General features: G+C 47.3%; 1 protein-coding gene across 1 annotated transcript in view; it reads left to right on the plus strand.

Annotated features, from left to right (window-relative positions):
• LOC130475165 (uncharacterized) overlaps positions 1-14,115 on the plus strand; it is a 33,021-nt gene that overhangs the window by 16,581 nt on the left and 2,325 nt on the right. Inside the window, exons 7-13 of the mRNA XM_056846903.1 lie at positions 285-442; positions 1,355-1,458; positions 3,494-3,718; positions 5,246-5,331; positions 7,385-7,521; positions 9,936-10,025; positions 11,515-11,723. Of these exons, the coding sequence (XP_056702881.1) occupies positions 285-442; positions 1,355-1,458; positions 3,494-3,718; positions 5,246-5,331; positions 7,385-7,521; positions 9,936-10,025; positions 11,515-11,723 (1,009 nt within the window). The remainder of the gene's footprint in view (positions 1-284; positions 443-1,354; positions 1,459-3,493; positions 3,719-5,245; positions 5,332-7,384; positions 7,522-9,935; positions 10,026-11,514; positions 11,724-14,115) is intronic.

Consider the following 14,115-nt stretch of genomic DNA (forward strand, 5'->3'; position numbering starts at 1 on the left):
TCTACATATTTGATGAAGGGAGCTTTGACTCTTGAAAATTTATATTTCCAAAACCTTGTTGGTCTCTATGGTGTTACTGGACTCAAATCTTGCTGTTGTTTTGTAGCTGGATACTCAGGTACCATCAATTAAGGACATAGGATAATGTCTTTGTAATAGCTGGCCTACCTCACATGGTTATAGTAAGAATTACCCCTAGGGGGTAGAGCAGGTAACTGGAAGATGCTGGCAGCAGCTGCAAGACACATTGAGGACTGCTGAAGGACTCACTTGTTCCCTCCCAGGATTAATGGAATCCCGTCTTGCGCCAACAAGAAGCTTTTGACGGACATCCTGCGCAAAGAATGGGGCTTCCGTGGCTATGTGGTGAGCGACGAGGGAGCTGTGGAGCTGATCATGGTGGGACATCTCTACACCCACAGCTTCCTGGAGACTGCTATAGGTGAGCAGGGCAAGGCAGAGCAGAAAAGGTAGTCCTTGGCCAAGTGATGGCAGGTCCCCTTAATGCACCCACATCACCAGTTCAGTTCCTTGTGACCCTTTCTGGTGTCATTCAAGCCAGTCCTTTGGTCAAGAGTCCCCATTGGTGATCCAGGAACTTCCTCCACACCCTTGTTGTAGGAAAAGTCCACTGGAGGTAATAAGGATCTGCAGGGTGTTTCTCCTCACCCCTTTGCCTTCCTACAAGGAGCAGATGAGAGGGTAAAACTGGAATTTTTCACACTAACCATGCGATTCTCAACCAAGAAAGGGATCTTGGGGTGGTACTGGATCACTTGATGAAGATGTCAGCCCAGTGTGCATCTGCTGTAAAAAAGGCAAATTCCATGCTGCCCATAATTAGACGAGGAATAGAGAATAAGACTGCTGGTATCAGCTGTGTGAATCAGAAACATATGTTGCCTGGCTGTATTCCTGACACACTGATTTTGTACGGGTAGGGAAACCTTTTCCGCAGGCAAATGTTCAGCCATGCAAATATCTCCCCTTTGAGGTTGACTCATATGGTCCAGTAACAGCTGTGCTGCCTTTGTAGGCTTTGTGGTGCCATTAGGAATGTGTGTGTGGCCCAGTCCAATGCTCACAGGCTGCTTGAGCCAGGATAGTGTAGTAGGTAGGTTGTCACACTAGGATTTGGCAGACCAGGGTTCCAGTCTTCACTCAGCGTTGGTGCTCACTGGGTGACCATAGATTGACACCTTAGACTGGCTCAACCTACTTCTTTTTCTTCACCCTGAGCTCTTTGGGGGAAGGATGGGGTAAAATGTACTCAATCGATAGGTCAGTTCACAGATTTTATTTGGGATTTTCCCTCACGAAGTTGTACTCATGACTTTCACCCTCCTATGTGCAGTTTCTGTGAATGCTGGATGTAACCTGGAACTATCCTACGGGATTCGGAAGAATGTGTTCGCTCACATACCTGAGGCCATTGCCAAGGGGAACATAACCTTGGAGGTAAGCTGCCCTTCTTCCCGGAGGAAGGAAGAACTGGTACAGTTGGGTCATTGGGTGCAGTAAGACTTCAGTTTGGTTTTTATAACGTCTAGTTTTGAAATATCCTCTCTTCCCCACCCCCCATATGTCTGTGCTTCATTCATTTCTGCTTTTCATCTTGTTTCAGGCTAGCGCTTACCTTCTTTGCCCCTAAAATAGTTTGAGAAAGCACAGTGATTAAATAAACATTTGAAGAGTCCATTTTTCTTTTGAGTTGTATTTGAGTGACAATGCAGAAGACTAGCAAGATTAGAGTCCGGTAGCACCTTTAAAGACCATCAAGTTTTCCAGGGAGTAAGCTTTTGAGAGTCAGAGTTCCCTTCATCAGATACAAGTAGGAATGGAGATCTATGAGCCCTTATATCCCTGTCAAAAGGTGGGAGAGGTTTAGCAAATGAGAGAGTCAGGATGCACATGAGAGTGAATCTGTTTTGTTTTTAAGTTAATATACACCCACCTACCAAGCACAGGAACTAAAACCACAAGACCATTATTTCATGGTGGGTGTGTTATCCTAATCACCCTAGGGGTGCAGTCTCCAATTAATAGTTGGGGAATGTTAGCTCTGGAGTCAAAAGGCAAAAAAGAAGGGATAACACAAAGGATTGTTTGATCTGTGTATATCAGGATAATCTTGAAGGGAAACTCTCCAATAAAGAGACTATTAAAACCAAAAGGAAGAGCCCCGTGGCGCAGAGTGGTAAGCTGCAGTACTGCAGTCCAAGCTCTGCTAACGACCTGAGTTCAATCCCAACAGAAGTCAGTTTCACGTAGCCAGCTCGAGGTTGACTCAGCCTTCCACCCTCCCTTCCGAGGTCGGAAAAATGAGTACCCAGCTTGCTGGGGGCAAAGGGAGGAAGACGACTGGGGAAGGCACTGGCAAATTATCCCCGTAAACAAAGTCTAGCTAGTAAATGTCGGGATGTGACGTCACCCCATGGGTCAGGAATGACCCCGGTGTTTGCACAGGGGATCTTTACCTTTTACCTTTAAAACCAAAAGGTGTTTTTATTATAAGGGGATAATTTTATGCACACTGGTAAACACACAGACACACACACAGAGAGAGTTCATACAAGAGCTTAAAGAATAGAGTTGAAGTTGTATAAAAGTTAAGGGTGGGTGATATTTACCAATCTTAGAGCAATGACGTTTCCAAGAAAGCGATGCCGAGTGAGAGAGAAAGCAGAGCTTGCCCATCGCACAAGGTGGGGGTGTGCTTTTGGGTTCGACACACACACCTCAGTCCAAAAAGGACCTGTATTTATACCCAAAAACAGGAGAGGGCATATCAATATTCTGAATTTTTCAAAACCCCAAAAAATACCTTTTCAGTATATTTTGGATTTTTTTTTACTAACAAAAAATAAATATAAATGGGAGGTGAAAAAGCAGGCCAGAATAATGCCAAATTTATTCAGCATTATTCAGGCTACTTTGGCCCCGCTGCCGTTCCCCCCCCCCTTCCCTCCCGGCTTACTTACCTGCTGGCTGAGCCACATGCACGCTGCCTGCCTTCTCCGGACTCCGGAGAAGTTGGGCAGAGACGTTGGGCGGTGTGGATAGGAACACCCGTGCCAGGAATTGCTACTTAAAGTCACCTTTTGGTGAGGCCAAGGGACTGCCATCCTTCCTCTGGCCATTTGACACCTTGAGTTGGGAAAGTATAAGGCTGTCAACTCTCTTCCTGTTTAGGTCAAGCAAACACAGAGAGAGGCATCCCAGAGTCCTCTGGGAGAGTTTTGCTCATCTCTGTGGGGCAGTGTTCTGCTCATTGCCAACTTTGGGGCAAACATGGTATCCCCTTGGCTGGGATATAGCCCAGCAGGCTACAGAAGAGGGGGAATCAGTTGACATGTTGTGATCCAGATGCCATAGGCATCACCTAGGAGAGTCCCTAAACGCTCTAAATGGTTGTGAGAACTTGATTCCCCTTTCTGATCCCATGGTGGTTTTGCCAGCTAACTGTGCTCCTTCTTCTTGCCCCCCTCTACAGACAGTCAAAGACAGCGTCCGCCCACTCTTTCTCACCCGGATGCGTCTGGGCGAGTTTGACCCGCCGGCTATGAACCCTTACAACGCCCTGAGTCTTAAAGACGTTCAGACTGAGGCCCACCGCCAGGTGGCCCTTGATGCTGCCATCCAGTCCTTCGTCCTGCTAAAAAACAACCACGGGACTCTGCCCCTTAACGCCAAGGAAGTCTTTGGAAAGAAGGTTGCGGTAAGCGTTTGGCAAAGGATGGGGAGATAGGAAGGGTACTTCATTCTTGATAGGGTTTCCTTGACTCTGGCAGGGTTGGGGCATTCGCTGCGGGTGACACTTTAACAGGGTGATCAAGGCATGTAGAGAACAGTTCCCCCCATAGCATCGGGACCACAGTAGCATTGCCAACATCTAAGTGGGGCAGAGCCATTGCTTTGGAGAGCCAGCGTGGTGTAGTGGTTAAGTGTGGTAGACTCTAATCTGGAGAACCGGGTTGTTTCCCCACTGCTACATATGAAGCCTGCTGGGTGACCTTGAACACATGAACACATGAAGCTGCTTTATACTCAATCAGACCCTTGGTCCATCAAAGTCAGTATTGTCTACTCAGACTGGCAGCTGCTCTCCAGAGTCTCAGGCAGAGGTCTTTTACGTCACCTACTTGCCTAGTCCCTTTAACTGGATATGCTGGGGATTGAACCTGGGACCTTCTGCATGCCGAGCAGATGCTCTACCACTGAGCCACAGTCCCTCCCTTAGGCCAATCACAGTTCTTTTATAGCTCTCTCAGCCTCACCTATCTCACAAGGTGTCTGTTGTGGGGAGAGAAAAGGAAGGAGATTGCAAGCCGATTTGGTTCTCCTTAAAAGTTAGAGAAAATCGGCATATAAAAACCAACTCTTCTTTCCTTGGAGAAAGCCTCAAAAGGGGACCTGTTGAAGATGCTCCAGTTGTAAACAAGGTTGCCAGCTTCTCAGCAGTGCCTGGAGTTCTCCTGGAATTACAAAAGATCTCCAGACTGCAGAGATCATTTCCCCTGGAGGAAACGGCAGCTTTGGAGGGTGGACTCTACGGCAACATAACCCTCCCAAATGCCCCCTTCCCCAAGCACTAACCCAAAACCTCAAGGAACTTCCAAAGGTTGAGTTTGGGAGCTCTAACCCACAGTGTGACTGTTTCTTCCAGAGGTGGGATAAGTAGCAAATGTGCCCCTAGGTCGGCGGTATGTACATGGTTGGTATGGTGAAACTGTCTAGTTCAATCTTTGGCATCTCCATGAAAGGGTATCAGGTAACAGGGCTAAGGGAGACCTGGGCCTGTAACTTTGAGGAATTGCTGTCAGAAAAAACTGTAGCTGGCTGGACTAATAGATGAGTTAGTCTATCTGTTGGTAAACTCTTGAATTGCAAGGAGCCTGCCAGCAATTGATGGCAGACTAGTGGATGAAACTTCTGCCACTTTAAGAACAGGTGAACCATATTGGTTTATAGAGAGCCAGCGTGGTGTACATAAGAACATAAGGAAGGCCATTCTGGATCGAACCAAGGCCCATCAAGTCCAGCAGTCTGTTCACACAGTGGCCAACCAGGTGCCTCTAAGAAGCCCACAAACAAGACGACTGCAGCAGCATTGTCCTGCCTGGGTTCGAGAGCACCTAACATAATAGGCGTGCTCCTCTGATCCTGGAGAGAATAGGTATGCATCATGACATCATGGGGCCACTGAGCTTGAATCCTCCTGTGATCCCTAATTTCTTCTCGGCAGGTGGTCGGGCCTTTTGCAGACAACGATATGATACTCTTCGGGGACTATTCTCCAGCCCCGGAACCCCAGTACATTTATACCCCAAGGTAAGGTGTTTATACCCCAATGTAAGGTGTTTATACCCCAAGGTAAGGCATTTATACCCAAAGGTGTAAGACCTTCTCCAGGCTTGGAAACTGTGTGTAGAGCCAGTCTTGGTGCTGTTGAGGTATTTTGGTCCAAGTATCACTCAGGCTTGGCCTGGGTGTACTGAATCGTGCTTTTCTTGGCACCCAGCCTCTGGAGCAGCTTGTAAAAGATCTGATCTGGAAGGCTGTGGGCTGAAGAGACCGCCAGACGCCCTGTCTGCCACTCTTCAAAAGTGTCCATTGCATTGTCCTGCAAGATAGCATGAGAAGGCCCTCTGCAAAAGTATAGTGTACGTGTGTGCATCTAGTAGATAGGTAGGTGGCATTTATTCTGTGCACAAAAGTGAAAATAGACAAACCACAGCAAAAGCAGTAGAAAAGAGCAAGAGTCCAGCAGCACCTTAAAAGACTAACAAAATTTCTGGCAGGGTATGAACTTTTGTGAGCCACAGCTCACTTCTTTAGGAAAAACAGTAACGTTATAAAGTTGTGTGTGTGTGTAAAGTGCCGTCAAGTCGCAGCCCTTTTGGGGTGGTTTTCATGGCAAGAGACCAACAGAGGTTGTTTCCCAGTGCCTTCCTCTGCACAGCAACCCTGGTATTCCTTAGTGGTCTCCCATCCAGATACTAACCAGGGCTGACCCTGCTTAGTTTCTGAGATCTGACGAGATCAGGCTAGCCTGGGCCATCCAGGTCAGGGCTAATGTTATAAAGTTACACGCATATAAAAACTCTTTTAAAAACACATAAGCACCTTCCCTATGTACGAATAAACAATGTCAGCCTTTAGACACAGCTCTGATCTGTATTTTCTTGGCCACACTATAAGAAACATGGTGGTCCGAATCCGAGAGCAGGAAAGTTAGTTTCTCTGCCGCAGAAGAAGAATCTATACCTTTTAAGATTATTGTTGTTATTATTTATTTGGATTTCTATCTCGCCCTCAATCCCCAGCCAAGGCCAGGCTCAGGGTGGGTAATAACAGTCAATCACAATGATACAATAAAACAACAGTATTTAACCATTAAAACTCTGAAAACATACAATAATTTAAACCAGAGGTTCCCAAGCTTTTTGAGTCATGGAGCACTTTTCAGGAGAGAAATTCATCATGGAGCACTAATTTTCACCTAGCGCCTGTATACTAAACCGAATGACAGTAGTATTTGTCTTTCCAATCTCTTCACGGAGCACTAGGAGATTTCAACCATCAAACACTTAAAACGTACAATAATATTAGATTACAACAGATGGCACACAATCAGATTATAGCAGCCGCTGAAGGCCCTGCAGAGCAGACAGTCCCCCAAATAATTTTAATAGATGGATAAGTGGGGGGATCTCAGTGATAAATTTATTTCTGGGCTCTGTGTACGCAAGGCAGAACAGAATATAACATGGGAAGATCTTCTGGGACCCAGGCTTTGCAAATACACAGACGTACAAGGAGCCCCTTAGCACAGAGTGATAAGCCGCAGTACTGCAGTCAAAAGCTCTGCTCACGACCTGAGTTTGATCCCGACGGAAGTTGGTTTCAGGTAGCCAACTCAAGGTTGACTCAGCCTTCCATCCTTCCGAAGTCGGTTAAATGAGTACCCAGCTTGGTGGGGGTAAAGTGTAGATGACTGGGGAAGGCAATGGCAAACCATCCTGTAAACATAGTCTGCCCAGTAAATGTCGGGATGTGATGTCACCCCATGGGTCAGGAATGACCCGGTGCTTTCACAGGGGACTACCTTTACCTTTATAATGTGCATCTAGTATTGTGTGAGCCTTGTCCAACATTGGACAAGCCACAATCCGTGGCTGGTGGATGCATTCGACTTACTGGGTCCTTTTGCGTGGGCCAGATGTAATAGAGCCTTTTGGCTCAGAATACACACACTCCTGACTTTCACCCTTCAGAAAGTAAGGCTGCGATCCTAAGAATATTGAATAAAATGGAACTTACTGCTGAGTAAACCAGTTTAGGATTATTCCCTAAGAGTTGTTCTTGTCTTTGTCTGGTACAGGAGAGGTCTAGCAACAATCTCAGCTCACGTCAACTTTGCCGCTGGATGTGTCTACCCTGAATGCGACCACTACTCCCTCGCCGAGGTGAAATCTGCAGTTGAGGGAGCGGACATTGTGGTAGTGTGCTTAGGCACAGGTGAGGGGTCCTGGTTTCCCTCCCTCATGTCTGTTAGAAGAATCTCGTGGTATTCCCTCAGGACCTTGAGTTAAAGGGGTCGGACAGTTATATAAAAGGGAAAGTAATATAAAAGGGGCTGTGGCTCAGCTTGTAGAGCTTCTGCTTGGCATGCAGAAGGTCCCAGGTTCAATCCCCGGCATCTCCAGTTAAAGGGACCAGGCATGTATGTGCTGTGAAAGACCTACGCCTGAGACCCTGAAGAGCCGCTGCTGGTCTGAGTAGACAATACTGACTTTGATGGACCAAGGGTCTGATTCAGTATAAGGCAGCTTTATGTGTTCAAAAGACCTCCACCTTATACTGAGTCAGGTCTGACTCGGTATAAGGCAACTTAATGTGTACAAATGATACCTTTTGCTTTAAGGGGACCTGTGGCTCAGCAGTAGAGCATCTTCTTTGCATCCCAAAGGTCCCAGATTCAATCCCCACTGTCTCCAGTTGAAAGGGTTAGGTAATAGGTGCTGCAAAATTCTACCTGAGACTGTGGAGAGTCACTTCCATTCAGAGGAGATGATCTTGATAAACGTTGAAAAGATTTGCACCCGTTCTGTGCATTTGCCTTTCAATTGCTTGAACGTTCCTGCTAGAACCATCACAGTCACTAGCCATGGTTGCACTGCCTAATTTGTGGGGGGAAAGGTCCTTCAAATATAATTTCGCTTTCCTGGAATATTCTCGCTCCACCATTAAGCGAAGATTTCAAAAGTAGTTGGCTTTGCTCCTGGAGGGATTGCAATGTCTTGTCATATCATGTTTGTAGCAAGCAGCCTAGTCTGGGCTGGAAGGCCTTTTTGCTCTGCTTAAAATGAAATGACATTAATTCTTTAACCTTTAAGGTAGGAAATATTTTGATCTTTTAAGAAGAAAAAGTACTGTGATGCAAAGAACTGCAATGCGTTAAAATGCTGCGTTCTATTTATTTCGACATGCCTGAAGTTATTCCTTCCCAAATACGTCTCTATTTATTTATTTATTCCCCACTTTTCTCCCCAGTGAAGATCCAAATCAGCTTACAAACATCACTCTCCCTTCAGCCTCATAGCAACAAGAACCTTGTGAGGTAGGTTAGGCTGAGGGAGTGTGACTGGCTGAAGGCCACCCACCAAGTTGCCGTGGCTGAGTGGGGATTTGAATCTTGTTCTCCCAGATCCTAGTCTGATGCTCTGACCACTATACCATGCAGGCTGTCTGTAATGACTCATAGTTTTCTCTGGAGTCAGAGACTTTGCCTCCCACAGGGCCTGGTCTGAAAGTTGAGAAGCAATATGCAATTTGACACAGAACAGAGACCAGGTGGCAGTGTGGAAAGCTACCAGCAGGTAGCCCAAATCATGCATGGACGGACTCAAGGTTTCTTGATGTCTGACTGTTAGTGTATATCCAGGTTCCAGCCCTGGGCTTAAAGAAAGGGATTGGGTACTCGAGGACCTAGGTAACCTAGTTTTGTTCATCTCAGAGCAGTATGGAGAACACGATAAACAAAGGAAAACACAGAGCAAGACCCTCATGGGTGGGTCAGTCAGTCTCCCCCCCTCTTGGTCTGTCTCTTTCTCTGAGTGCCAGTGTGATGTAGTGGTTAAGAGCGGTGGTTTGGAGCGGTGGACTCTGATCTGGAGAACCAGGTTTGATTCCCTACTCCTCCACATGAGTGGCGGAGACTCATCTGGTGAACCGGGTTGGTTTCCCCACTCCACATGAAGCCAGCTGGGTGACCTTGGGCTAGTAACAGCTCTCTCAGCCCCACCTACCTCACAGGGTGTCTGTTGAGGGGAGGGGAAGGGAAGGTGATTGTAAGCCGGTTTGAGTCTCCCTTAAGTGGTAGAGAACGTCGGCATATAAAAACCAGCTCTTCTTCTTCTTCTCTTTTGTGGGCAGGGTGAGTAACAGAGAACTTACAGAGATTTCCTACCTTGCATAGACATTTGCCCATATAAGACTGTTCAGGGGCTGTTGTCAGACTTGAACCACTTCCTCATTTAGAGCCAGCGTGGTGTAGTGGTTAAGAGCAGCGGTTTGGTGCTGTGGAGGCTAATCTGGTGAACTGGATTTGTTTCCCCTCTCCTACACATGAGGTCTTGGGCCAGTCACAGCTCTGTTAGAGCTCTCTCAGCCCCGCCTACCTCACAGGGTGTCTGTTGTGGGGAAGGGAAGGTGATTGTAAGCCAGTTTGAGTCTCCCTTAAGTGGTAGAGAAAGTCGGCATATAAAAACCAACTCTTCTTCTCCTTTCTTAGTGAGACTGGTGGACAACTTTCCATCCTTCCAGGAAACTTCCTTTAGGTTTTTCTTCAGCTTGCAAAGGGAGGCTGTCCAGAGAGAAGGAAGGAAGTTACGGAAGGACCTCTGTATGACACTGTGCTTCTTTCTGCTTAGGCACTGGCCTGGAGATGGAAGCCAATGACCGGAAGGACTTGGCCCTGCCTGGGCACCAGCTTCAGCTTCTGCAAGACGCCGTGGCCTTGGGTGAGGCTGTTGTTAACCAGGGACAGTTTTTATGACCAGCAGTGTCAGAGTTGAAGGCAGAGATGGGGAAGGGGAAACCAAAGGGGTTGAGCTAAACACTATCTAATACAACAACCAATACATCTATGTTTATTTTACTGGCCTTCCTCAGTGGCCAAACATACACAATGTTTCAATACACATCCTGACATATACACAAATGTCGTACAAGGTAAAAAAAAATGTATAAAAGCCTTTTATTCTGTGGGGCTTTAGGTTAAAATAGTCAGTCCACGTGCCTTAAGACATGGCTTACGGCTCACTCCTTGTATATGGTGTCCAGCATTTCAAGATGTGTGTAACATCAACAAATGCCTGTAAAAGGCCGAAACGCGTCTGGTCAGATTTTGGTCATTTTATGTAATAACATCAACCGTTATGTGTTGGTAATATATGTAACTATGTTTGTGCTTTTTAAGAAGCCTGTATTTTAGACCCCATGTTTTTAAATACGATTGTGCACAAAACGTAATAAAAATAGATGTATTGGTTGTTATATTAGATAGTGTTTAGCTCAACCCCTTTGGTTTCCTTTGACTTTGAGGTTGAGTTTCTTTGTTCCCTTTTTTCTTCAGATGTGTTTTTCAGTGGTGGGGAAGGGCCAGGTGGCAAGGACCTTTGGTTGCTCTGGTCCCCTGAGTTCTAGCGCTGGGTAAGCAACATAGCTTTCAGAAGGGCTCTAGCAAAAAGTAACACAACCACAATGTTCCAAGGTGGCTCAAACACAGTAGAGCCAGGCCAGAGCTCAGGTATCCAGAGGACTGGAAACTGATGACTGGTCTGGAGGACGTGTTGAGGTCAAACAGGGAGACAGAAGCTGTAACACATTTGCAAGGTCAAATGGTGGCGGGGGTCATGTGTCAGGCTCAAATGGAAGTAGCCTATTCCTCCCACGACTGACCAGGGCAGCCTGGAGGTGTCAGCTTTATACCTCCGGGGCAAATCTCATTGGCCTCTTTAGTCAGCTGATTTCCTCTGCGCTCATTGGCTCTTCCAGGGAGTGCAGTTCCTCTGCCGGCCATCTCCAGGATGGCGCTGTGGGGCAGAAGTGACTGAGCCGATTGTTCTCCCTGCAGGCAGGGAGCATGCAGAGCAGAGCGGTGGAGCTTCTCACCCAGGGTTTCAGGTTCGAACCTGAAATCCCAGTATGCTTTGCTTCACAGCTGCCTCCTGCTGATAGGTAATTTGTGAAATTATGGAACCTAGTAATGTGGACCTGTTCACTCAGGTATGCCCTTTATCCCACCTTGCTGTCCCAGATACAGTACCCAATCCATACCTTCTGAACTCCATGCTTCTTTGGCTGCCATGCTAGTGTTTCATGACAAATATTTAATGTCATTTTTTTGGTGGGGGGAAATGTTGGGATAACAAGCAAACTAATGACAATTCTGGAGTATTTTCAAAGGCTAGACTGTTTATAAAAGGCCTTCTGTTCCTTCCATTCCAGCCGCTGGACATCCTGTGATTCTGCTCCTATTCAATGGGTGCCCACTTGATATCAGCTGGGCCAAGTCCCATGATGGTGTGGGGGCCATCTTGGCCTGTTCCTTTCCTGGCCAGGCCACTGGCTTGGCTATTGCCAAGGTGCTGGTGGGAGCAGAGGGTGCCAACCCGGCTGGCAGACTCCCTGCCACGTGGCCAGCAAGTCTACATCAGGTAAGGCTGGGATGGCAGGCCAGGAAAGGGTTTGCCATTTAATTTTCTGGATGTATAAATTGGCTATCAGAGATAAACAGCTGAAGTGCTTGATAAGGGAAGGGCTTTGAGAAGGCCTTTGTTTCTAGCTGGAGAGCTAACAGGGAACGGGTTAAAAAGCGTTCAGCTCCATCTGCTCCCTTGCAAATACACGTGTGTGTGTGTGTGTTTGTGTGTGTGTGTGTATGTGTGTGAAGTGACATCAAGTTGCTTCTGACTCATGGTGACCCTATGAATCAATGTCCTCCAAAACATCCTACCTTTAACAGCCTTGCTTAGGTTTTGCAAATTGACCTAAGCAAGGCTGTTAAAGATAGGACGTTTTGGAGGACATTGATTCATAGGGTCGCGATGAGTCGGAAGCGACTTGATGGCACTTAACACACACACACACACATGTATTTCTGCAAATACATACACACACATAAACATGAAGCTGTTTTCTGTTGAGTCCAACCCTTGGTCCATCCAAGTCAGTCTTGTCTACTCTGACTGGCAGTGGCTCTAAGGCCAGAGGTCTTTCATATCACCTCTTACTCCTAACTGAAGGCACCAAGGATTGAACTTGGGACCTTCTGCATGTGAACCAGATGTTTTGCCCCTGAGCCACGGCCCCTTTCTAGCTGTCTTCTGCAGAGTCAGACCATTTGTCCATGAACGTCAGTCTTGTGTACTCTGACTAGCAATGGCTGTCCAAGGTTTCAGGTAGAGGTCTCTCACATCACCTGCTGCCTGGTCCTTATTATTATTATATTTTATTATATTTTATTTTTATATAATGGGATACAGAAAAAAGAAAGAAGGGGGGGAATCGGAAGAAAAAATATGTCTGTGTCCAAGTTTCAGTAGTATAATACATGCATCCTTCATCAGCGTTAAACTTGTATTGCTAGTTTCTAATGCTAATTATTGATTTAACAATCTTCTTTACACACTAAAAAGCAAACAGGTTTGAAGCACTTAATGATCGAATAATGTTTCAAGATACACATTTCTGTATCAATTAAACTATGACTACAAGCTTCAAATGCTAAATACTAATTTGACGTTCCACCTCCTTACTGCCTGGTCCTTTTAAGAGAAGGTGGCAGGGGGCTTCCGGTGTGCAAAGCAGATGCTGTAACCACTGAGTCATGGCCTCTCCCCACGACAGGAAGGAGGGCCACGAGAGCCCTGCACTGTTGCTGGCCAGGCTGAGCTTTAAAACAGCTGGTGAAGGGGTGGGGCAGGATTGCAGCAGGGCGGGGCAGCTTCCCCTCCCCCAGGTTGGAGCCTGATAAAAAGGCGGGCCCAGCTGGGAGAGGAGAGGAAGGATGGCAAGGAAAGGGGGCTGCCAGGGAAGGGCGAATGGGCCAGCAGCTCATGCGGGGGGCAGGGTGGGGAGCAGAGACAGCTCTGAAGGAGCGGACAGGCCCTGGAGGCCAAGAGGGCCAGGCAGCTGAGAGCAGGGGCCTGCAGAACTGCATGCTGGGTGAGGCCGGACCACCAACTAGGCTCCGAACCTCTTTAGCTCTCGATGTATGTAAGGAAGAATTAAGGGCTTGCAGCAGCTAATGACAAGGGTGTGTAAGAAGAAGAAGAAGAGTTGGTCTTTATATGCTGACTTTCTCTACCACTTTAGGGAGACTCAAACCGGCTTACAATCACCTCCCCTCCCCCCCCCACAACAGACACCCTGTGAGGTTGGTGGGGCTGAGAGAGTGTGACTAGCCCAAGGTCACCCAGCTGGCTTCGTGTGTAGGAGAGGGGAAACCAACCCGATTCACCAGATTAGCCTCCACCGTTCATGTGGAGGAGTGGGGAATCAAATCCGGTTCTCCAGATCAGACTACACCACTCCAAACCACCGCTCTTAACCACTACACCAAGCTGGCTCAGTTGCCCCTGCCTCCTGAGGCGCTGTTGAGCACAAGTGTGACACTTGGTTCAAAGATGCCCCCTGTAAAAAATTCTTTGCCGAAGAAGGAGTCCTTTCCTGAGCTCGTGCTCTTGTGTAGCACTTTCTTTTGGGAGATGAGGGGCAAGCCACTGGCGTAGTAGGGCTGGTCATCGATACCATCTTCTCTTTTGTGTTGGGAGGGATAGTGGTGAGGGGAACAGTGCCAATCTCCAAACACAGCGCCATTTATGGGTCTTCACAGAAGACCTGAGGACTGAATTAGACAATACAGCGGCCCCAGGGAAGCCCTGCCATTTTGTAGGAATGATGACACGGACCTGTGGGAGGGTGTATAGGACAGGAACGCCCCCCAGGTCTGTTTTGGATGGGAAAAATGGAGGGGGGACGGACAAGGGAGAGTCCTTCCTCTCTCTGCCCTGTGGTGGCGCCAACCAGGATCAGTCTTCCACAGTG

The sequence above is a fragment of the Euleptes europaea genome, chromosome 3 (genome assembly GCF_029931775.1).
Source record: "Euleptes europaea isolate rEulEur1 chromosome 3, rEulEur1.hap1, whole genome shotgun sequence".
NCBI classification, from domain to species: domain Eukaryota; kingdom Metazoa; phylum Chordata; class Lepidosauria; order Squamata; family Sphaerodactylidae; genus Euleptes; species Euleptes europaea.